This window comes from Scyliorhinus torazame, chromosome 27 (genome assembly GCF_047496885.1).
Source record: "Scyliorhinus torazame isolate Kashiwa2021f chromosome 27, sScyTor2.1, whole genome shotgun sequence".
In the NCBI taxonomy this organism is placed as follows: domain Eukaryota; kingdom Metazoa; phylum Chordata; class Chondrichthyes; order Carcharhiniformes; family Scyliorhinidae; genus Scyliorhinus; species Scyliorhinus torazame.
In genome coordinates, this window is record NC_092733.1 from 20,789,303 (window position 1) to 20,813,076 (window position 23,774).

A 23,774-nucleotide genomic window follows, 5' to 3' on the forward strand; every position below is an offset into this window, starting at 1 on the left:
CAATAACATCATGCAACTGTGTAATAGCGGCAAAAGCACTCTGGCTTTGAAATAACACTGTGTTCATAAGAACTCAGAACACTTAACTTATATGAAATTGCTTTGCTGTTGTTTTGACAACCATTCACCCACTCGCTACTGCCTCATTAAAATAATGGACAGAAATCTCGATGTGGTGTTACTGTAATAATTGCACAGCTTCATTTTAGCACACATTTTAGTAGTGTTTGTTCCTAAGGTAACTTTATTATGGAGATCCTCTCCTGCTATTTTAGGAGAAAGAAAGATTTGCATTTATCTAGTGCCCTTCACAATCACCAAATATCTCAAAGCGCTTTACAGCCAATTCATAGAATCACAGAATCCCTACAGTGCAGAAGGAGGCCATTCAGCCCATCAAGTCTGCACCAATCCTCTGAAAGAGCACCTACCTAGGCCCACGCCCCACACCCTATTCCCATAACCCCAACTAAGCTTTTGGACACTAAGGGGCAATTTAGCGTGGCCAATCCACCTATCCTGCACATCTTTGGGCTGTGAGAGGAAACCGGAGCACCCGGAGGAAACCCATGCGGACACGGGGTAGAAAGTGCAAACTCCTCACAATCACCCAAGGTTGAAATTGAAGCTGGGTTCCTGACGGTGAGGCAGCAGTGCCGTCCCTGTGCCACCGTGCCGCCCCTGTGCCACCACAGTGCTTTTGAAATGTAATTGCCATTGTGATGAAGGAAACATGGCAGCCAACATTCACACAACAGGCTCCCACAAAGAGCGATATGACCATACAACCTAATTTTGTGATGTTGATTGAGGGATAAATATTGGTCAAGCTACAGGAGATAATCACCTAGCTCTCTTCCACATTCACTTGAGAGAGCAGACAGAGCTTCAGTTTTAAACATCTCATCCAAAATGACAGCACCTTGAGTAGTGCTGAGCTCCCTCAGACCTGCAGTGAAGTCCTGGAGTCCGCAACCACCTTACTCAGAAGCAAGAGTCTAACGCACTGAGCTACAAAGAGTATAGTGCTTGAGTTTAGCACATGTCGGCTGGACCGAGGGCTGGAAGATTGGGCAGTGAGGGAATGCATCACCCATGCAGCTTAACACAGGCCGAAGCTCGGGTACAAGTTACACTTTGACAATGCCCCATGAGATTGGACCTGCCTTCCACTGACTGAGGTGCCAAGAAAAACTGGGGTGAGTGGCCTTTGAAATGAATTGGCGGAATGTTGTTATTGCTCATTTGCTACATTAGCCTTTTTACTCCCAATACCGCCAATTGTGCTCACTGATTGTGGAAACGTTGGCCTTTATCTTATTTTAAAGAAAAAAATCAGAAAGAGAGTCTGGTTCTTTCAATCCAAATGGATTAAAAACAGCTTGCATTTCTGTAGTTCCTTTAACACAGAACAACATTAGAAATTAAAGATTAACTGGATTTTGTATCCTACAAAAAAGACCCTCCTGACAACTTTTTAAAAATAAATTTCGAGTACCCAATTCATTTTCTCCAATTAAGGGGCAATTTAGTGTGGCCAATCCACCTACCCTGCACATCTTTTGGGTTGTGGGAGCAAAGCCCACGTGAGCACAGGGAGAATGTGCAAACTCCATGAGGACGGTGACCCAGACCTGGGAGAGAACCTGAGACCTCAAGTGCCGTGAGGCTGCAGTGCTAACCACTGTGCCACCGTGGTGCCCTCCCTCCTGACAACTTGACCCAGTTGATGCCTCTCTCACACCCAGAGGGCTGTGAGATGAAACCCTGTCCCAGGCATCATATGATCTAGATCAGAACCCTGGAGCATTGTTGGAAGTGCAATTCTTCAAATAAGACATTTTTTTAAATATAAATTTAGAATACCCCAATTCATTTTTTTCCAATTAAGGGGCAATTTAGCGTGGCCAATCCACCTACCCTGCACATCTTTTGGGTTGTGGGGGCGTAACCCACGCAAACACGGGGAGAATGTGCAAACTCCGCACGGACAGTAACCCAGAGCTGGGATCGAACCTGGGACCTCTGCGCCATGAGGCCACAGTGCTAACCACTCTGCCACCGTGCTGCTCGTAAAATAAGACATTTTACTAAGGACTAGCCTGCTTATTCAGTAGTTGATGCAAACATTAAATAACATAGAACATACAGTGCAGAAGGAGGCCATTCAGCCCATCGGGTCTGCACCGACCCACTTAAGCCCTCACTTCCACCCTATCCCCGTAACCCAATAACCCCTCCTAACCTTTTTGGTCACTAAGGGCAATTTATCATGGCCAATCCACCTAACCTGCACATCTTTGGATTGTGGAAGGAAACCGGAGCACCCGGGAGGAAACCCACGCAGGCACAGGGAGAACGTGCAGACTCCGCATAGACAGTGACCCAACGGGGAATCGAACCTGGGATCCTGGTGCTGTGAAGCCACAGTGCTATCCACTTGTGCTACCGTGCTGCCCAAATGAGGCTATCCCAAGAACACAGGACCATGGCTAACATTCCATTTCCAGCTGTTTGCCAGATCTAGTTGAAGTGCAAAATCGTTAATGCATTTGCCTGTGGAGGAACAGTTGTTCTACCTCAAAGTTATTCAATTTAAGCTGATGAACTTTGAGGTATTTTGGGGATGTGTTAAAGTGGTACATATTCTTTCCAATTGGGGGTGTTAAGTCTATGTTTACTTCCTATTTTAGTAGGTGAGATTGCCTAGTATTCTGCACCAGTACTAATCACTCTGACTTTTCAAAGAAGCTTTGGTTTTAATCCAACTGAAAACAATTAGAAATTCCTCTGATTACTTTTCCCCATTCAATTGCCCTCTCACTTTCCCATTGATCATTGAATCCACACAGTGGGAATAATTTAGAATCTTATAGCGCATTAAAAAGAGTTAAATGAATTTAAGAATTAGTCTGATGTGGAATATTGCAAGAGTGAAGGCTAATTAGATTAAAATTATATTTTCCAAGATGGATGATATTGCAAAATCCAGAAGTGTATGAATTCATTGATTTCAAAATGATGTTGACACATTAAGAGCTTCTTTTCAAGTGCCTGCTGGATTGTCAGGCTATTATTTCTGCAAATACCTCAGATACTTTGTGCCATGCTTGTCCCACACACAGCCACAGAATGATTCATCACGCAGAATATTCGGCACAGAAATAGGCCATTCAGCACAACAGGTCTTCTGTTCGTTTATGAATTTTATCATAGAATTTACAGTGCAGAAGGAGGGCATTCAGCCCATCGAGTCTGCACCGGCTCTTGGAAAGAGCACCCTACCCAAGGTCAACACCGCCACCCTATCCCCATAACCCAGTAACCCCACCCAACACTAAGGGCAATTTTGGACACTAAGGGCAATTTATCATGGCCAATCCACCTAACCCTCACATCTTTGGACTGTGGGAGGAAACCGGAGCACCCGGAGGAAACCCACGCACACACGGGGAGGATGTGCAGATCCGCACAGACAGTGACCCAAGCCAGAATCGAACCTGGGACCCTGGAGCTGTGAAGCAATTGTGCTATCCACAAGGCTACCGTGCTGCTGAGCACATCTCAAGGGCAATTTAGGATGGGCAATAGATGCCAGTAACACCCACATCCCATGAATGAATGAAATTCTCCCCATGTCTGGGTGGGTCTCATCCCCACAACCAAATGATGTGCAGGATAGGTGGGAAAAAAGGAATTGGCCACTTTAAATAATTTTTTTAAAAATGAATAATAATTTTTTAAAACATTTTTTTTTTAAATTCCAATTAAAGGGGCAATTTAGCATGGCCAATCCACCTACCTTGCACATCTTTGGGTTAGGGTGGCACAGTAACACAGTGTTTAGCACTGTTGCTTCACAGCACCAGGGTCCAGGTTCGATTCCCACTTGGGTCACTGTCTGTCCGAGTCTGCGTGGGTTTCCTCCGGGTGCTCCGCTTTCCTCCCACAAGTCCCAAAAGGTGTGCTTGTTAGGTGAATTGGACTTTCTGAATTCTCCCTCGTACCGGAACAGGCGCCGCAGTGTGGCGACTAGGGAATTTTCACAGTAACTTCATTGCAGTGTTAAAGTAAGCCTGCTTGACACTGATAAAGATTATTATTATTGTGGGGATGAGACCCACGCAGACACGGGGAGAATGTGCAAACTCCACACAGTGATCTGGGGCCAGGATCGAACCTGGGTCCTCGGCGACGTGAGGCATGAATGAACAATAACTTAAAAATCAGAGGGGTGGGGCAGCACGGTGGGGCAGTAGTTAGCACTGGGACTGCGGCGCTAAGGACCCGGGTTCGAATCCGGCCCTGGGTCACTGTCCGGGTGGAATTTGCACATTCTCCCCATGTCTGCGTGGGTTTCGACCCCACAATCCAAAGATGTGCAGGGTAGGTGGATTGGCTATGCTAAATTGCCCTTAATTGGAAAAAAAATAATTGGATACTCTAAATTTATTTATTTTTAAAGAGGGGTAAGGGTGCAAGATGAATGCGCTTAGATACATTTGACACACAAATGAGGAGTGGGCAACATTTCTTTAAATGTCTTTTGGGTGCTCCATCAGCAGCGCCCCACTTAAAAGTAATCTTTGAGAGGTGCTCAGAGAGCCAGATTTGGCATCAACAGCATTTTGGCTCGCCATCCTCATTGAAGTGTTGCTATGGGGAGGTGCGGCGAGGCGGGTGTACGAGAAGGTGGTGGCTGTCCCTTTAAAAGGGGCGGGGCTGTTAGAATCACCCCACCGCCAGCTCGCGCCCCGTGTTGAAATACCCGGATGGGCGGGAGGGGAACGCCACATTCGCTGTGAGAGGAGCCGACACACACACAGAGCTAGATAGATAGATAGATAGATAGAAAGACAGGCTCTTCGCCATGGCCAAAGTGTTCGCTCTGTTGCTGCTGCTTACCGTCCATTCGCTGGAGGACGTCGTCGGCGCTGCCACCGGTGAGTGAAGCCTTGGGAAGGACGGGTGAATGAATGTGTGTGTATATATATGTGTGTGTGTGTGTGTAAGAGAGAAAATGAACGAGGAGCTGTCGTGCGGCGAGAGCTCATGTGGGTTTGAGGGAATCGGGATGTGTTTCTGTTGTATTTGTTTTTAAATCTCTCTCCCGTGGTCGGGCCGCCGGATGGTCTTCGGCGACCGGTTAACGGTCAATCCCCCCCCCCCCCGCGCCGCCGCCCTGGGCATGCGCGGCGTTGCCGACTGCCAATTGGCCGCTCCCCGAACAGGAGATGCTGAGGCGCCGCCTCTCGACCAATGGGAGCGCCGCATTCTGGGGATCGCGCGGCTGTGGCCCCTCCCCCGGCGGCGCTGCAGCCTGGGAGTTGTAGGCTGATTTGCTATGAGGAGGGGGAATCTACTGTGATCGTAGCTTCAGAACCCAGTGGGCTAGAAAGCTGAGCTGCGCCCAGGCTCCGCACACCCGGTTGGGGGGGAGTGCTGCACTGTTAGCGGTGCCCTTTTTTTTGGCGTGCGGTGCTAAATTTTAAAAGAGGTTTTTCTTTTGGGGGGGGGGGGGGGGGGGGGGAGATTTTCCTGATGCCACTGGAAACAGTATCTGGTTATTTATGGGATCTTGCTGTGCGCAAGTTGGCTGCTGCATTTCACGCCTTGCATCCGTCCCTGTACTTGGGCGTGTTAAGCACTTTGGGTGCCTCTGAAAGGTGGTGTGTTAAGCACTTTGGGTGTCTATGAAATGTGGCATGTGAAGGAGGGTTTCTGTTCTCCCTTGTCTACTGAAGATACTATCCAGTGTTTGGTGATCAAATGGGAATTTCCTATTCCGGAGACCTCCAATGCTGATTTTGTTACTGGTGCTCTTGGTAGTTAGTGTCAATTTTGATATTTTGTGACAGCAAAATGCGAGCCGAGCCTCCCTATGTCCTTTGAAGTGTGGTTCCAGTGCATAGTTTTGGCTGAGGATAGGATCAGTGCTAACGCTAGGGTATCCTTTGTTGAATAACTTTTGGCTGTCTTTTGAAAAGTGGTTATTTGGTAAAGGGGGGGGGGTAGTCAGTCAGCAAAGTTCATTTCCCTGCCTGACAGATAGAGGAGGCTATGGGGTTGGTGGGGGGGAGGAGAGAGCAGAATGCATCTTTTTATAAATTAAGATAAGAATGAATACTCATTTAAGCAGACCCACCCTGACCTGCTATATAATGGTGCTCTGAGCTGTTACAATACCTGATCTGTAGCGAAGTAAAATTAAATGGGGGAATATTGCTTAGTGACTCATCTTAAGATTTTTATGAATGAACAGGTGAGTTACAATGGGGGGGGGGACTGGAGGCGAGTGCAGAATGTTTACCCAGGGTGGTGCTCAGTGGTATAAGATCACCTCAATTTCACTAAGATTTGCAACTCCTGTTGGTGCTTTCGAACCTGTAAATCTTTATTTGCTCTGTTCCTTCCTTAACTACAAGCAATACAAATCAACCAGTCTCTTTTTTTTTAAACGTATGATAATGGCTTGTGCAAAATAGTGGCTTCTGATTGGCTGACCTAGCATGGTACGATCAGGCTGTCTTCTGTTGACTAAGAGGCTGTTGTTGATCAACACCGATCCTGATTACACTCCGTCAGCATTTTTGGTTATTAATGAGTTAGCAATGGGTGGCGGGGGGGTAGTTAAAAAATGAAGCAAGCTGTCTGTACCCCATAAACTGGCATGGTAATGGTAATAATAACTCCCCTCTTTCTCTCCTCTCTCCTCCTCCTCCCCCCCCCCGCCCCGTACAATAGATTTTTGAATCTTGAGACTATTGGAAACTTTGCATTTAATCTAGCTGTTTTAATGTTTGTACTGTATTCTGTTGAAGTACACAAGTTGGCACCAACTGGGAAAAGTTTGTTACTGCTTATGAAGCAGTGTGACAGCTCCAGGGTGTGTGAAGACTGCTTTTTGAACTGAGTCCAGCATTTCTCTGTTCATTTCAAGATCATTATTGTGGGCAAGCGGACATTAAAGGAATGTTCTAATGCTTGTGGGCAATGCATACTGCATTTCCTGGTAGAAATGAGCAATTGTTTCAGCCACTGGCCTTGGCATCCTGTAGTGGGAGTCTATGCTCAAACCCTCCATTGTGGTTTTCCGAATGCCCCCCTCTCCTGCAGAATGGCGGTGACTGTTGCAGCAGGTGTGATGGCCCTATGGAAATAAGCAATGAGATGGATGCTGCCAAATTTAATTTGGATGAGATTAGATTGTGCTGGGCAGTGGTCAAATGTGTGGTGAATTGAATGTCCCATCAGATCTGCTTTTTTCTGATCCATCTTCTGTAATTTAGTTAATTTTTCCCTTCTTCTTGGCACCAAGCCAAGTAAGGCTTGGCATTACACTAACTTATCTGAGGGACCTGAGCAAGCTTTTAACCACTTAATATCAATATTCCAAGATCTGTTTGAAATCCAGCTGTCCGCTCTGGAGGATTAGTAGGCCCTGCGGTAACCGGATTGTCTTGTATTTGCTACATTAGTGCCATTTAAGTTGTTTGAAACACATTAGTCCCTTGTATGATTGACTTGTGTACAATGCATTTCCAGCAGTAACTCCATTCTGAACTGGCTGGCCAAAGTGAGACAAATCCCATATGTACTTGGGTGAAGTGTTATTATAATAATAATCTTTATTGCCACATGTAGGCTTACATTTAACACTGCAATGAAGTTACTGTGAAAAGCCCCTAGTCGCCACACTCCGGCGCCTGTTCAGGTACACGGAGAATTCAGAATGTCCAATTCACCTAACAGCACGTCTTTCGGGACTTGTGGGAGGAAACCGGAGCACCCGGAGGAAACCCACTCAGACACTGGGAGAATTAGACACACTCCGCATAGACAGTGACCCAAGCTGGGAATCTAATCTGCGACCCTGGAGCTGTGAAGCAACTGTGCTAACTACTGTGCTACTGTGCCGTTTATACAACATTAAATGTTACCTGGAGGTATCATGCTGTAACTAGCACCAGTGTCCACTGCTAATGGAATTCTACCCACTGAGTCAGCACTGTGGGTGACAGTGACTCAGAAAAAGGAATAGTAATAGTATCAGTCTAGAATGTGTGGGCAGCAGTGTTTTCATGAACAGTATTAAGGGGAAATTATTTTATTGTGTTGAAAACCCAGTACTTTCCACACTTGAGAGCATGCATTAGGCGGGCCAGTGAGAGTCCGATTTACTTAGAATCTAATTCCCAGAGGTTAGTTTCGACTTGCCTGTTTGATATATGTCTCTGGTAGCATAGCATAACCACCAAAGTGCTGGCTGGTTCATGCTAACAAGATGAAACAGGAGAGTGTTCAACCACTGAGGATAACCGCATGTCTTGCCTGACTGTTGCTGTGAAAGTGCTGACTTTTACCCCTGCTCCACAAAAATCTTAAATGTGTGTTTCTAAGATTCACTGCTCTGCTGACCGAGGATTAAACAAATTGTAAGTCTTGGCTCAGTTGGTGTCACTCTCCTCTTGACAAATAAGGTTGTGGGTTTATGCACTGTTCCAGGTGTACATTTTTTAAAAAATAAATAAATTTGGAGTACCCAATTCTTTTCCAATTAAGGGGCAATTTAGCGTGGCCAATCCACCTAACCTGCACATCTTTGGGTTGTGGGGGCAAAACCCACGCAAACACAAGGAGAATGTGCAAACTCCACACGGACAGTGACCCAGAGCTGGGATCGAACCTGGGACCTCGGTGCCGTGAGGCAGCAGTGCTAACCACTGACCCAGGTGTACAATCGAGGTTTTCCCAGATTATTGATAACTTGGATTAGTACTAACTTTATTGGTTTTGATCTGGCATAAACCTCTACATGAGATTGGGAGCAGAATGACTGGCTATGTATTTAGCTAACTGTTGCAGTAATTTTATCCCAGTCCCTTCTTCTACCGTTTCTGACTTGTACATGGGTGCCTAGGAGAGGAATTCTGTTTCTATTGCCCAGGACTTGTAGCAATTGAAGTGCCAGTATTTTATTATGACCATATTCGCAATCTGTTGAACGTCCTGTTAATCTCTGTACTCGCTTCCTGGTGTGAATGGGGGTGAGGTCATGATTGTTTCATCACACGTTTTTTTAAATCAGTAAGCCAATCGTTTCTTGAGAGCCTGTCAGCCCATTTTCAACAACGAATGGGTGATGTTTGTGCCACAGCTGGCTAAGAGTAAAGTTTCGACGACAGAAACAAAGTTTGTACGACAGAAAGAGGGGGGGGCAGAAGCTTGGCTGGAATTTCCGCTTGAGCAAAATAATTTCCTTGGGGGAGAGGTGGGGACAAGTCTGATAATCCTTGAACCAGAAAGCTGATTTTTTTTTTTTCCCTTGCAGGTTAAACATTGAGGTTTGCTTGAATTTAATATTTTGTAATTTTTCCTCGTGTGAAGGGGCTCTTCAACCTGAAACAGTGGTGTCTTGGGTGATATTTAAGAGGAAAATAGGTCTGAAGAATGTCACATTATGCCTGAGTAGAGAGACACTGATTCAAACATAGTTTAAAATTCTTCAAGTACACAGACTTTGGGTAGCAAATGGACTTGCACTTTTGACATGTTCTTCTAAGGTAGTTTTAGTGTGAAACTGAGGGCAATAAAGTTCAAAATAGGTAATGGCTCTGGCCTACCCCAGCATGCTGCAAGCCTGGTGGAGGGGTATTGACTTGTGCCTTGATGCAACTGCATGAACATTTGACTTCCTCCATGAGCCAGATCCAGTTGGATGGCAATCCCTGAGCGAATGAGTTGAGATTCCAACATAAATTCCCAGTGTACAATTCTGGGCTTTGTGTTTTTCTTTCTCTTTTTTTTTTTTTTCTATTCTCTCTCTCCAACCAGAACATCACATTAGGGTGACCATGTGTTTCCTTTCTTCTTCCAGCAACTGGACTTTGCGATCAAAATCACTTCCGATGTGGTGACGGCAAGTGTATTCGAGCCCATTGGCTATGTGACGGGCAGTCAGAGTGTGCAGATGGTTCAGATGAGTCACTGGAGACATGCAGTAAGTAGTTTCCCTCCTCTTCTCCCCCCTCCTGAGGGCAGTGGTTGGGTTTCTGCAATCTGACAATTAATATCACTATGCTGGGGAGGGGAAAGATGGTGGGGATGTCCACAACATTGTCATGTAGAGAAAGGAGAGCAGAATAGTAGTTAATCTGATGGGCATGATATCACACTATGCTGGGGAGGGGAAAGATGGGCAATCTGCAAGATCAGTAACCAGGAAATGCAGAGTGTGACTAACCTGAGGGTAAAGCAGAACTTCATATTACAATAAGATCCTTTATTTCTCTTTATCCCCCCTCCCATTGACTGCTCTTGAGATTTTTTGGGTGCACCTTCTGATTCTGAATCTTTTAACCTTCCAGAGAATAAGACCTGCAGCGCTCTTGAATTCAGCTGTGGTGGTCGTGTTAACAAGTGTATCCCACGATCCTGGCGCTGTGACTCCCAAAAAGATTGTGAAAATGGCTCCGATGAGGAGAACTGCCGTAAGTAATCATCTACGCTCAGCTCCAATTTGCAAGAAGAATTTTTAATCGCTCACTACAGTAGAAACGGCCTCTTAATTATCAAGCTCTCCTTTTTTTCCAATAGCTGCTCATAAATGTGAAGACAATGAGTTCCAGTGCCATGATGAGAACTGCATCTCTGTGCAGTTTGTCTGTGACGAGGAGAGCGATTGCACTGATGGCAGTGATGAGGTGGGATGTCCAGAACGGACCTGTGGGCCTCACATGTTCCAGTGTGCTGAGAGCAAAATTTGCATTCCAAAGCTCTGGGCTTGCGATGAAGATCCAGATTGCCCTGATGAGTCCGATGAGTGGCCACAGAATTGTGGCCAATCCCCTAAGTCGGAACCTCCCAATCCCTGCTCTTCCCTGGAGTTCCACTGTGGCAGCGGAGAGTGTATCCACATGAAATGGCGCTGTGATGCCACTGCAGATTGCAGGGATCAATCCGATGAGCAAGGCTGTGGTAAGTGTTTGTAAATGTCACTCCCTCCATCCACATAGCCAACTTTTAACCACCCTCCTAGAAGATGCACATTTTGCTTATATGTTAACACTAGGATGCACAAGATAACCACTTCACTTTAAAAAAAATATATATATATATATCTTTTTTAGCTGTGGCAACTTGCCGACCAGATGAATTTCAGTGCAATGACGGGACCTGTGTTCATGGAAGCCTCCAGTGTAATAAGGAGTTTGACTGCCACGACAAGAGCGATGAAGCTGGCTGTGTAAATGGTGGGTTGCTTTTCTTCAAAAATCAGAATTGCCTCGGATAACTATTTAAAATATAGGCCCAGCTGAAGTTAAAATGAGCAACCTTTTGCCCCACATTCAGTCATTAACAAGCTGCCTCATCTCTACTCAACAGTGACCAAGTGTGACAGTCCCCACAAGTTCAAATGTATGAGTGGCGAGTGCATTATGCTGGACAAAGTTTGTGACAAACAACGGGACTGCAGAGACTGGTCTGATGAGCCTCTGAAGGAATGTGGTACGTCAAATATTAATGCGTCTCTTGCGGTGCAACCTTTATTGGGCAACCTTTAGAATTGAGAAATGGAGAGCTACTGTTCCTATAACTTATCCAATGTTTTGACGGCAGCAGAAGTACAATTGTGGTTTACCTTTTGGATTGGAACAGTAGTGAAACTATAGGTGCTTGAGAGAATTTGGGTGGAATAAGTATCTGTTAATCAATGAACAGAGCTGGGGAGGTTTTGAAGATGGGATGGAAAATTGAGGTGAAGGGAGGAGGCAAGACACCAGCTGGGTTCTGGAGCTTTGGTTTGTGCATTGAATTGGATATAATGGTTTTGATTCCACTGAATGTTCTGCTCTGCCTAGGTGAGAACGAGTGCCTGAATGAAAATGCTGGCTGCTCGCACATCTGTCAAGATCTAAAGATTGGCTACAAGTGTCTCTGTCGACCTGGCTTCAGACTGGTTGATAATGCCAATTGTGAAGGTAAGAATGACCACCTTCCTATTGAGTTTCTGTTCTGTCAGTGGTTCTGCTGTACTGAGTGCTTTTGGAAGTAGGACGGACAGTTAAGATGTCTTTTGGTTTTCAGATATCGATGAGTGTGAGAATCCAGACACATGCAGCCAGAATTGCATCAACCTCGAAGGTGGATTCAAGTGTGAGTGTAACGAGGGCTATCACATGGACCCAGTGACCAGTCAGTGCAAAGCTATTGGTAAGAACCATTTCTGGGGAATCTCTGGTGTTTTTGAGTTCTATCCGCATTCTTAATGAGTTGAAGCCTTGCTTCTCTGGGTGCCATAATTGATTTGTCACTAGCCATTGCTGATTATTGCCTTCACCTTGAGGGACAGTACTAGCTGCCTGCTTCCCCTCACCCATTCCTAATAGTTGTGTAACCAGACACTAAAACATTGATTTGTCTTCTCCCTGCTGATAACCAAGGTCAGAGATTTGGCAGCGTTAATCTCTGTTTTCCTATTGTTCTAAAATTGGATTGGATTTGTTTGTCACGTGTACCAAGGTACAGTGAAAAGTATTTTTCTGCGAGCAGCTCAACAGATCATTAAGTACACGAGAAGAAAAGGGAATAAAAGAAAATACATAATAGGGCAACTACAATGTAACTACATAAGCACTGGCATCGGATGAAGCATACAGGGTGTAGTGTTAATGAGGTCAGTCCATAAGAGGGTCATTTAGGAGTCTGGTGACAGCGGGGAAGAAGCTGTTTTTGAGTCTGTTTGTGCGTGTTCTCCGACTTCTGTATCTCCTGCCCGATGGAAGAAGTTGGAAGAGTGAGTAAGCCGGGTGGGAGGGGTCGTTGACTATACTGCCCGCTTTCCCCAGGCAGCGGGAGGTGTAGATTGAGTCAATGGAAGGATTGCTAGTTCAGTAGAAGGCAGCACTTGTTGCCAGCCTACATGTGAACAGAGTGTGACCATCATCCAAGGTCAGCAACCTGCAAGTGCATGCCCTGGAGCCACATTTGTTTTTTGAAAAGCAATGAGCTTAATTTATGTGAAATGGTTACAAATTGGTTGAGACTTACTCCTGTTCATGTTGTTGCCTTAGGTACAGTTGCCTACTTATTCTTCACCAACCGACACGAAGTCCGAAAGCTGACCCTTGATCGGAGTGAGTACACACAACTGATCCCCAGGCTGAAGAATGTGGTGGCACTGGACATGGAGGTGGCTGCAAACAAGATCTATTGGGCTGACCAGTTTCAGAAAAAAATCTTCAGGTGAGATGCTGTCAGTAGCTTGGAGGTGTCTCTGACTTTTTGTTTTGTCCTGCCTATTGGATATAAACAGCCTGAAGACCATTGTATTCCCCAGAAATTGCTTTTCACAACTGAAGAAACCCTTCACCTAACAGAATTATTAAAGGGATAGTCGAGTGAATCCATCTCTCCTCATAACCTCAAAGCACCAGCTGCTGAGATTTTAAAACCTCGACCTCCAGTAACCTGCACCTGTTTAGAAGCCTTTTTTTTTTCACTGTTTGATTTTTATTTTTTTCCTCTTTTTCTTTCACAGTGCCCACATGGACAAAGCTGAGAATTCTTCCCATCATTCCACCGTGATCGAGACTGAAATCAAGGCACCAGATGGCTTGGCTGTAGACTGGATTCACCAGAACATCTACTGGACAGATAGTGAAACCAGCACCATCTCTGTTGCTAACACAGCTGGAACAAAGAGGAAGGTCCTGGTGAAAGATCAGCTTTCAAAACCCAGAGCCATTGTGGTGGATCCAATTCATGGGTACGGGTAGCTTCATTAAAACTGGGGAAGTGGCAGTGAGTAGAGGTGTCTAAATAAACTCTGGGTGGAGGCCTTTGGCCTTAGTAGGGCCATTTATTGATGCAGTAACTTGCTGTGGGATTTTGAGGATAATTAGCTTAATCCTCTACTGGTTTCTTAAATATGGATCACCTTGGAAATCCTAAAAGAACCAGGTTAAACACAACAATTCTACTCTATCTGGGTTAGGGTAGGTATCAACAGGAGGGGGTTTGACTGACTTGCTTTTGTTTTTTGTCATTGCATTATTGTTTCCATACCAATGTGAAACTTAATTCAGATGGTTGGAGGTTTTAATTACTGATTTTCTTTTCCCACCAGTTTCCTATATTGGAGTGATTGGGGATATCCTGCCAAGATTGAGAAAGGTGGTTTGAATGGAGTGGACCGGATGCCATTGGTCACTACGGGGATTGAATGGCCAAATGGAATCACTCTAGGTGAGCATTAAGCTTCTATGGCATTTTGGGCATTACATTTTCCCCCCCCCCAATGGAATATCAACTGGTGACAGTTGCGGGGAGGGGGGTGGTGGTTGCTGGTGGTAGAGGAGCAGTCTCAAGTGCAGTTTTTCCAGATGTCCCAAATTAATTACATCTGGATTTTGCCAGTAACATCCCAAATTGTAAATTTCCTAGTCTGAATTCGAGACTTGCTGAATATTGGTGATTCTTAAAGCCGTAAGTGATTGGCAATGCGCAGGGATATCCTTCATTTGTTCTCTGCTTGAACCATGTTAGGACTGTGGGTGATTGTGCTTTGATTTTTTTTTTTTCAGACTTGGTGAATCAGCGTCTCTATTGGGTGGACTCCAAGTTGCACACCTTGTCCAGTATTGGTGTTGCTGGGGACAACAGGAAGACCTTGATCATCTCTCCAGACAAGCTGGCTCATCCCTTCTCTGTAGCCTTGTTTGAGGTGAGTGGCTGCTGTGCAAGACCAGGAATCGATCTTGGGTCTCTTGAGATCAGTTTCTGTTCTGATGGATCATTGTTATGGTCCAGATTCGTGCTGGAGGGTGGGGCAATGCCTAAAGGGGTGGGAAACCGGATTATGGTAGTTAGTAATGATCGTTTACTGGACACATCTAATCCAGAGAACAATGTTTTTAAAATTAACTATCGGGTTATTATAAAAATTCCAACTGCTTCACTATTGTTTATTGGGCAGGAAAGTTGCCGCCTTTGTAATGTTTAGTCGATGCCTTGCCTTTATATTGGGGTGGGGAGAGAATGACTAACTCTGGCTCCTATTCGGGTGTATTTTCAATCTATCATCTCCTTTTTTTTTTTTGTTACAAATTTAGAGTACCCAATTATTATTTTTTTCCAATAAGGGGCAATTTAGCATGGCCAGTCCACCTAACCTGCACATCTTTTTGGGTTGTGGGGGTGAAACCCACGCAGACACTGGGAGAAATGTACAAACTCCACATGGACAGTGACCCAGGGCCGGAATTCAAACCCGGGTCCTCCGTGCCACAGTCCCAGTGCTGACCACTGCGCCACCGTGCTGCCCTCAATCTGTCATCTCTGACAACTCTGAATATGTTCATTCGAACCTGAATGCCTCTAAAAATGCATTTTGCTAATGGCCTTTCTTGTCACCTTTTAGGACAAAATCTTTTGGACTGATATCGATCATGAGGCCATTTTCAGTGCCAACAGACTCACCGGGGACGATATCCTAACAGTCATTGAAAACCTGGATGTTCCTCAGGACATTGTCCTCTACCATCATCTCCGACAACCGAAAGGTCAGTGTGTGTTTATGGACAACAGCCAGTGGTTTTCATGCCGTTTCAGCTGAAAATTTAACCTTCTCTTTATTATCTAGGTGTTCAATGCCCCAGTTTGCCCTTGCCAATGTCCTTGACTAGAAAATGTGATCAAATACCTGAAGCAAAATAATCTCTTGGTCTACTGTCATTCCTAAGCGCACACTGCAATAGATGTCTAGTTTGTTTGATTATATTTGTTCACTGATCTCCAGTTAGCAGCCGTGTTCAGCTGCCTAAACCTGAAGCACTTTGCTTCCTCAACTTTTTTTTTTTTTTTTTTTTTTTTTTGCTGCTGCTTTTTTTTTTTGGTCACCTGGTTCAGTGTAACTTTGGTAAAAACCCCTGTGAACCATCTTGAATGTTTTACTATGTCACTAAGGTGGTTGTTGCATCAGACTGCTGTATTCTCTGTGAACACTGCAAGTAACAAGTGTGATGTTTTTATTTTCCAGGTATTAACTGGTGTGAGTTGAATGGGCAAGTAAATGGTGGTTGTGAGCATCTGTGCCTTCCAGCACCCCAGATCAATGTTCATTCACCAAAGTACACCTGTGTCTGTCCTGATGGAATGCAACTGGGGCCAGACATGAGGAGCTGCATCCCAGGTTGGTGTCTCTGATCTGTCACAACAGGGATTTTAGTTTTTTTGAAACTTGTTTGATCAATGGTGCATGGATAGCCTTGCATTCATAAAGCACCTATTTTAGTTCTAATAGTATAAATGGACACCAAGCCATAAACACTACTGAGGGAGGGGTGGATTCCAAAATTTGGTTAAGAAGTGCGTTATGGGGTCCAAGATTAGGGATGAAACCTGTTGGATGTTTTTATACGTTTAAAGAGTATTGAGCAAAATATTTCGAGAAAAAAACTATTCCCCTGCATAACACTCAGGGAGGGTATAGATTTTAAGCCAGTTTGTCACTGCACTTCTGACCAGCATCTAATCTCCTTTTTAGCTACTATCATGCCGACCAACAAATTGAGTACCGTCAAAACCTTGACCAATCCTAACCGCGTTGAGACCTTCACAACCAGGAAAATGATCACCCCCCAGCCTTCCAATGTCCCACCAGACCATGCTGAACCCACAGTGGTCCCGACACTTCACGAGATGCTCACCGTTTCACATCAAGGTACAATTCTCAGCTGATTTATTCATGAGTGAATAATTTTTAGAAGAAAGCTTGCTTGCTGCTAATTAGACTGCATATTTTCAGGCTGCTTATTTTATTTTCCTCTCCTACAGCGCTGGGTGAAGTTGCAGCTGAGGCTGCTGCAGAAGGCCACAAAGGGATTAACGCCTTGTGGATTGTTTTGCCTCTAGGTAAGTGCAGTTAATTATTTTGTAACAAGGTGAGCATGTGAAGCCATTACCACTCTGACCTGTTATGTAAATCCCAGTGGGCAGCATGGCAGCACAGTGGGTAGCACTGCTGCCCACAGCGCTAAGGTCCCAGGTTTGATACTGACTCTGGGTCACTGTCCGTGTGGAGTTTGCACATTCTCCCCATGTCTGCGTGGGTCCCACCCCGACAACCCAAAGATGTGCAGGGTAGGTGGATTGGCCATGCTAAATTGCCCCTTAATTGGAAAAAATGAATTGGGTATTAATTGTTTTTAAAGTAAATCCCAGTGAAAATTGTCCTGTTGAGCAGATCCTGCACTCTCTCTTCCTATGAGCTATTATCCAGTTCTTTGTGATGGAACGGTAGAGGGAGGCATCAACAATGCCTTGTCCCGTCCAGTGTTCACCTGTACTGTACACTGAAATATCCAGGAAGGTGATGTGGTGATTAAACATTTGTCTCTTTCATTTACAGCCATCCTGTCACTGCTTGGTACTGCTGCTTATTTCATTTGGAAAAACTGGAGATTGAAGAACACCAACAGTATAAACTTTGATAACCCTGTCTACCAGAAGACCACTGAAGATGATGAGGTCCATATCACCCAGAGCCAAGTTGGCTACACATATCCCACAGTGAGTCACCACTGGACTTTTTAAATCTCTGCTGTAGCGTCAAAGAATCCTGTTCGCCTGCAGTCTGAGTGTGTGTGTCACCCCCTCCTGAGAACCTTCAATGTACAAGTGTATCCCTGTTTGGGCATGACTAACAACCTGACTTCTAATTGATTGACCGGTTGCTTCCGTAGAAATCAAAGATTAGATTTTGCTACATTGTTTTTGTCCATGGGCGGTAGCATTGCACAAAGTGCAGGGATGCAATCGTCACAAGGTTTTATTTTTGTGAGACCGTTTTGATCTCGCCCCTGTCAGTATATTTTCTTCTCCACATACAGCAAACATTTGGGATCTTTAACATTTCCTCATCCATAACATCTTGCTTTAGCATTGGCCTAGATCAAAGATGGGCTTGTATTAAATGAACCTCGGTAGCAACACAAAACCTGTAGTTACTTTTATTCCAGTGCCGTATTAGTTGAGGTTCTCCTGCCTGTTAAAGACTAAACTTGTTTTTTTTTAATTTTTTTATTTCTTCATTTTGTCTTTGTTCTAACTGAAGCTTATTCTCTTGCAGAGAGCTGTTGTGAGCTTGGAAGACTATGGTGCTTGATAAGAAGAGTCTGACACAAAGTGCCTCACGGAGTGAATGCTGCCTGTGGATTTAGTTTCTGCTGTTACATCCATCCTGCACAGAGCTGCACTCCCTCTATTTTAAACCCTTCAACAAAGCCACTCCATGTACAGGGTTCTGGTTTAGGTTATTTAAATTTCTTTTGCACCCCTATGTGCTATTACTGTGGATGTTTTATTGTGAAGGTTTTTCTAAAAACCCAACCGCCCAAATATGAGTTGAACTCTTCTCGTTTTCGTAAAGAAAGTGCGAGAAACATTCTTTGGGACAAATTTTTTCATAAAGATTCCTGACTGAAAATGTCTGATCTCCTGAAATGAAGTCAGAAGTGGACACTAATCAGTGTGATTTTTAAAGTTACTAATGAGTGACTGAAGAGAAGGGTAATTGAACGTGAAGTGTATATAATCTGAGACTCGTTTGTATGTTTTGTAAATTGCATGTTGTGTTTCTCCCTGTGTACAGTTACCTAAGCAAGACTGAGAGGCAAGTGAACTGGCATTCTACTTGTACCACCTACCACTGCCTCCTCGCCAAATCCAGGACCGGCCAATAGCTGGCTGCACTGGATGACTTTAAGCAAAAACTTGTATATATAAAAAATATATATATTTAAACTGGCCGAATCATGGCTTTGAGGTGGAACTATTTATATGTTTGAAGCCCAGTCTGTTTCCTTTCTGTGCTAGTCGAAATTCTGAATCCAATTTGATTTAGAATGCTTTGGACTTACTGAAGGATGCATCTGTCAAACTGTGTGTGTACTTGGCATCTTGCTACTTCATAGTACATGGAGGGATGCTGCTCCTGTCTGGGTCTCTGTCACTATTGAGCCTGACCCTAAATGGTTGGTAGGACTATAAGCTTGAACCCAGCTTGCTCTTATTTTTGGTTTGTGAAAAGTGTATATTGTACAGATTTTGCAGAAGGAATTTAATAATTGCATTGTTTAATTTATTTATCCTGTCTCTGGAGCCTTGTGACTAGTTACTGCAAGTCCCAGACTCTCATCATGCAGCCTGAGCAGCATGGTGGAAAGTTCTACTTGATCTGCGTGGACAGCTGGGAAAATAAATCCTGCACCTTTTTTTACTGTGCTGGGTTTAAATCTGTACTTCCAGTCTTGTGCACACAACACAACTTTTCCTGTCTTTTTGTTAATGTCAATGTTTACAGGACTGCTTTCTAACAGCATGTTGGCTAAATGGTTTTGTCTTTCTACTTGTTAAATTTACACAAAGAACATATATTTATTTATAAAAAAGATACAAATTATAAAAAAAAAAAAAAAAAAAAAGTATGGCTATAGTGGAACCTATTCTGCTGGATGTCTGCCTGGTGCAACTCTGCGTCCCAGGCACCACCTCCACTGGCCAAATGAAGGCAAGGGCCCTGCAATCACCTGACTATGCTGGAATTGGGTACTGGTTTGAGCAAGACTAGATTGGGGGGTTCTGTTTAATGTCAGTGCTGTAAATCACTCCTGCATCCTTCAGCCTGATGATGCTGCTGCTGCCGGGTGCTCCGGTTTCCTCCCACAGTCCAAAGACGTGCAGGTTGGGTGGATTGGCCATGATAAATTGCCCTTAGTGTCCAAAATTGCCCTTAGTGTTGGGTGGGGTTACTGGGTTATGGAGGTAGGGTGGAGGTGTGGGCTTGGAAAGGGTGCTCTTTCCAAGAGCTGGTGCAGACTCGATGGGGTGAATGGCCTCCTTCTGCACTAACTTCACTAACTTCTATATATGTGATCCTTCTGGATTTGTACCGAAATCTGGAAGTGATTGGAAGCTGGGAATTATTCTAAAATCCTAGATGAGGGGTGGGGAATAACCTCTAGTTAGTGATTTGTCGGTAATGGAAGGTTGTCAAGTGAATTCAGTGACTTTTGGTGAATCTTTTAATTTTGTTTTTCATCTGGTGTTCTGTGCAAATGCCTCGCTACCTCTGCTGCCATGTTACTGACATCTCACTTGATGCAAGTTTTCCATGTTTTTTTTCCAAATTTCTTGCTATCAATGGTTTCTAATGAGTTGATTATTGTCATAGTGCACTCCATTCAGTTTAAATTCATTTGTACCTGCAATCTGGTCACCTTGTGAAAAATGTCTGACTAGCTATATTTACTGGTAAACAACTTTTCCTTTCCCCCACCCTTGCTCTTCTACTCTATGGATTTGGTGCTCATGTGTGTGATGGAGCCTAAATCATGGTGTATGTATTTCTTTCTTGTAATTGTCTTATTTTGCCAACAATCAACCAAATAAAACTGATTTCCAAATGTGCCATGGTTTCTAGAAGTTAGAATTTACAATCTTTACAACTACTTGACTGCATACATGGGTCTATAAATACACTTGTATCATTTTATTTATTGTGCACCAAGACTATTATTTCTGCATCCATCATCGGGGGGCGGGGGGGGGATTGCTTTCCATTGACTAGAAACAGAACTGCACCAGCCATTCAAATGCTGCAGCTCCAGGAACAAATAGTGCTGAATAACTTAATCGGAATCCACAATGTCTTCCCACCATTTTCCAGGGGTGGGATTCCGAATACTCTTTGCCTCTGAACAGTTTCAACAATATAAAACTCTCCTCCATCCAGGGCTCAACACCTGATCCAACACTCATTCCATCACAGTATATATCATTTAAAAGATGCGCTACAGCAGCTCACCGAGGTACTCTCGGTGTACTTCCAAACTTCTCAGTCGCGTCATCTTGTCTTGAAATTTTATCACCTTTACTGGGTCAAAATCCTGGAGCTGCCACACCAACAACACTCTGTACCTGTGTCACTTGGATTGCCATGGCTCATCATTACCACCTCGTGTGCAATTAGAGATAGGCAATCACTAACGGTCCTGTTGCTGACATGAAACCCAGGAATGAATAAGCTGACAAAACTCATTCACATTTCTAAACCGTTGCAATCTTGCCAGCTCCAGTGCCTACCCCAATGGTAATGAGGTTTGTTTGTCCTCTTGGAGGTAGCTACGTGCAAGATCAAGTTTAGGTATCAGCCTCCACCTTAATGGTGTCACACGCTTCCTCTATTCACAGAGTAGACTTGTGGAAGGGTGGATTTGAGGTGAGAAAAGTACCGGTCATGTTTCCTGATTTTGAGGGTTGAAACCCCAGACTAGATTTGAGTAAATAATCTTAGCTTGACATTCCACTGGCCTACTAAGAGGTGTTAGCGATGCTGTCTCTCGAGTGAGACGTTAAGCTAAAGCCAAATGTGTTCTCGGGTGAACATCCCATGACATTGAGGGGAAAAAAGACGGGAAAATTCTCATTGTCATGATGTGATGGTGGCCAGGGAAGACATGTTGGGCCAGGGAAGACATGTTCAGAAAGGTCAATTCTGAGGGGCACCGATTTAAATTGATTGGTAGAAGGGATATTAGGAAATACTTAGTTACTCAAGGAGGGTGATCAGTGGCTGGAATTTTCTGCTTGGATTGGTCATTGAGGCAGAAATCCTCCGCTCCGGTCCTGTGACCTGCAAGGAAGACCGGGTGCTGGAAGGTGGGATTAGAATGGGCAGCTAATTTAATTTCAGCCGGCACCAAAACAATAGCCTTAGCCTCTTTCTTTGCCCTAACTTTTCTATGGTATGTGCGTCTTCCCAGTATTTGCTGTCCATCCTTAAGTGTCTAGCACCTGTAAAATTGCCCAACTAAGTATTTGCGAAGTGAATGTTAAGAATTGGCCTCTTTAATCCCAACTCAGAAGGCCTGGGTAAATGCTACTACTCCCACGAACGAGCAGGGGAGTGGGACTAATTTTCTAGCGGTTTCAAAGAGCTAGCACAGGCACGACGGGCCAAATAGCTTCCTGTGCTGGAAGATTCGTAAAGCAAAGCTAAGTAAGTCCGACGCAGCATAGAATTTCAACTGATATTTTTAATAGGCTCTTAATAGCAATTAGACTGCTGCCCAATTCAATAAAACATCAGATTGTAAAGTGAGAGATTTATTTTTTGTTCTTAAACTTTCATTCTGCCTGACAGGTTTGCACTTGCCCTGTTAATGAGCCAGGTTACAGTAAGAACAATTGCTTTGCATGTGCTATCTGTAGCTGCAAGAGGATTAGGTTTCTCTCCCTCACAGTGTGCCTTGCTTGAATTGATATTCTGAGCGAATACATCCTCTGAGCGTAATCTCTGAAATTCAATGCCCCCGAGGAGAGGCGAGGGAACATTTTGAAATAACTCTTCTGCATTGACTGTGAGCTGCAACACAGGACCACATGAAACAAGCTAGGTATAATCTGCTTATTTATCTTTCCATTGCCTCCACTGACTCTGTTTTGAAGGTATTTCCTTTGCCGCCTTTTTCTGCTGTGCCCTCTCTTTGAGAGAGAATGTGGGGAGTGGAGCTTTTTTAAATTGCAAAGACAAGGTGCAAGGTACACTGGTTTAAAAGGAGTGATGACTCAGTGAAGCATGTAACCAAATCACACAGGCCAGTATCAGCTGTGGCTCGGTGGTAGAATTAACCCCTAAGGCAACAAACTGAAGAATCAAGTTCTGCATAAACACTTTAGTGCAGGATTCCTCGGTCGCAGATGCTGCCTACCAGGTGTTAAACCAAGGTCCTTTACTGCTCTCAGGGGATCTAAAGGATCCCTTGGTACTATTTTAGAGAAGAACAAGGGAGTCCTCTCTGGGGAGCTGGCCAGTAATTCTCCCTCAATCAACATCACTAAGTGCAGATTGTTAAAAGGGTACCATAGCACTGTGGCGTCACAGCGCCAGGGTCCCAGGTTCGATTCCCTGCTGGGTCACTGTGCGGAGTCTACACGTTCTCCCCGTGTCTGCGTGGGTTTCCTCAGGCGCTCCGGTTCCCTCCCACAGTCCAAAGACGTGCAGGTTAGATGGATTGGCCATGCTAAATTGCCCTCAGTGTCCATAGAGGTTAGGAGGGGTTGTTGGGTTACGGGGATAGGGTGGAAGTGAGAGCTTACGTGGGTCAGTGCAGACTCGATGGGCCAAATGGCCTCCTTCCGCACTGTATGTTCTATGTCTTGCTGGAGAAGCTGGGCTTGTTTTGTTGCAAAGGAGATTGAGGGGAGATTTGGTAGAGGTGTACAAGATTCTGATATGTTTAGATAAGGTGGACAAAGAAAATATGTTCCATTGTCTCATGGCACAAAGGCTATAGGGGACCCATGTCTGCGTGGGTTTCATCCCCACAACCCAAAGGTGTGTCGGGTAGGTGGATTGGCCACGCTAAATTGTCCCTTAATTGGAAAAAAGTAATTGGGTACACTAAATTTTAAAAAAAAAGACTATAGATTTAAGATTGTGGGCCAGAAGTAAAACTGGTGGGGGGCGTGAGGAAGAGAGTTCTATCTCACTGTCTACTTGCATGGGCACTTGAGGGAAATGAACTTGCAGGAATAGGAGAAGGGGGGGTGGGGAAATGAATTGCTCTACAGGGAGCCTACCAGACTCACTGGCCTCCTGTGATGGACGGCATGGTGGCCTCAGTGCCAAGGACCCAGGTTCAATTCTGGCCTTGGGTGACTGTGTGGAGTTTGCACATTCTCCCCATGTCTGCGTGGGTTTCCTCCAAGTG

The 23,774-nt window shown here is 44.6% G+C and overlaps 1 protein-coding gene and 1 long non-coding RNA gene across 2 annotated transcripts in view; one reads left to right on the forward strand and one right to left on the reverse strand.

The window, feature by feature from the left end:
* Positions 1–4,775: 4,775 nt before the first annotated feature.
* Positions 4,776–20,469, forward strand: ldlra (low density lipoprotein receptor a). Its single transcript, XM_072491085.1, has 18 exons — positions 4,776–4,943; positions 9,878–10,000; positions 10,368–10,490; positions 10,597–10,977; positions 11,130–11,252; positions 11,386–11,508; positions 11,862–11,981; positions 12,088–12,213; positions 13,074–13,245; positions 13,541–13,768; positions 14,129–14,247; positions 14,586–14,725; positions 15,422–15,563; positions 16,040–16,192; positions 16,547–16,723; positions 16,837–16,914; positions 17,411–17,571; positions 18,131–20,469. The coding sequence occupies exons 1-18, from the start codon at positions 4,871–4,873 to the stop codon at positions 18,164–18,166; spliced, it is 2,598 nt and encodes an 865-aa protein (XP_072347186.1). The 5' UTR covers positions 4,776–4,870; the 3' UTR covers positions 18,167–20,469.
* LOC140403287 (uncharacterized) overlaps positions 14,701–23,774 on the reverse strand; it is a 32,441-nt gene continuing 23,367 nt past the window's right edge. Inside the window, exon 4 of the long non-coding RNA XR_011938278.1 lies at positions 14,701–14,837. This is a non-coding gene — a long non-coding RNA (uncharacterized lncRNA). The remainder of the gene's footprint in view (positions 14,838–23,774) is intronic.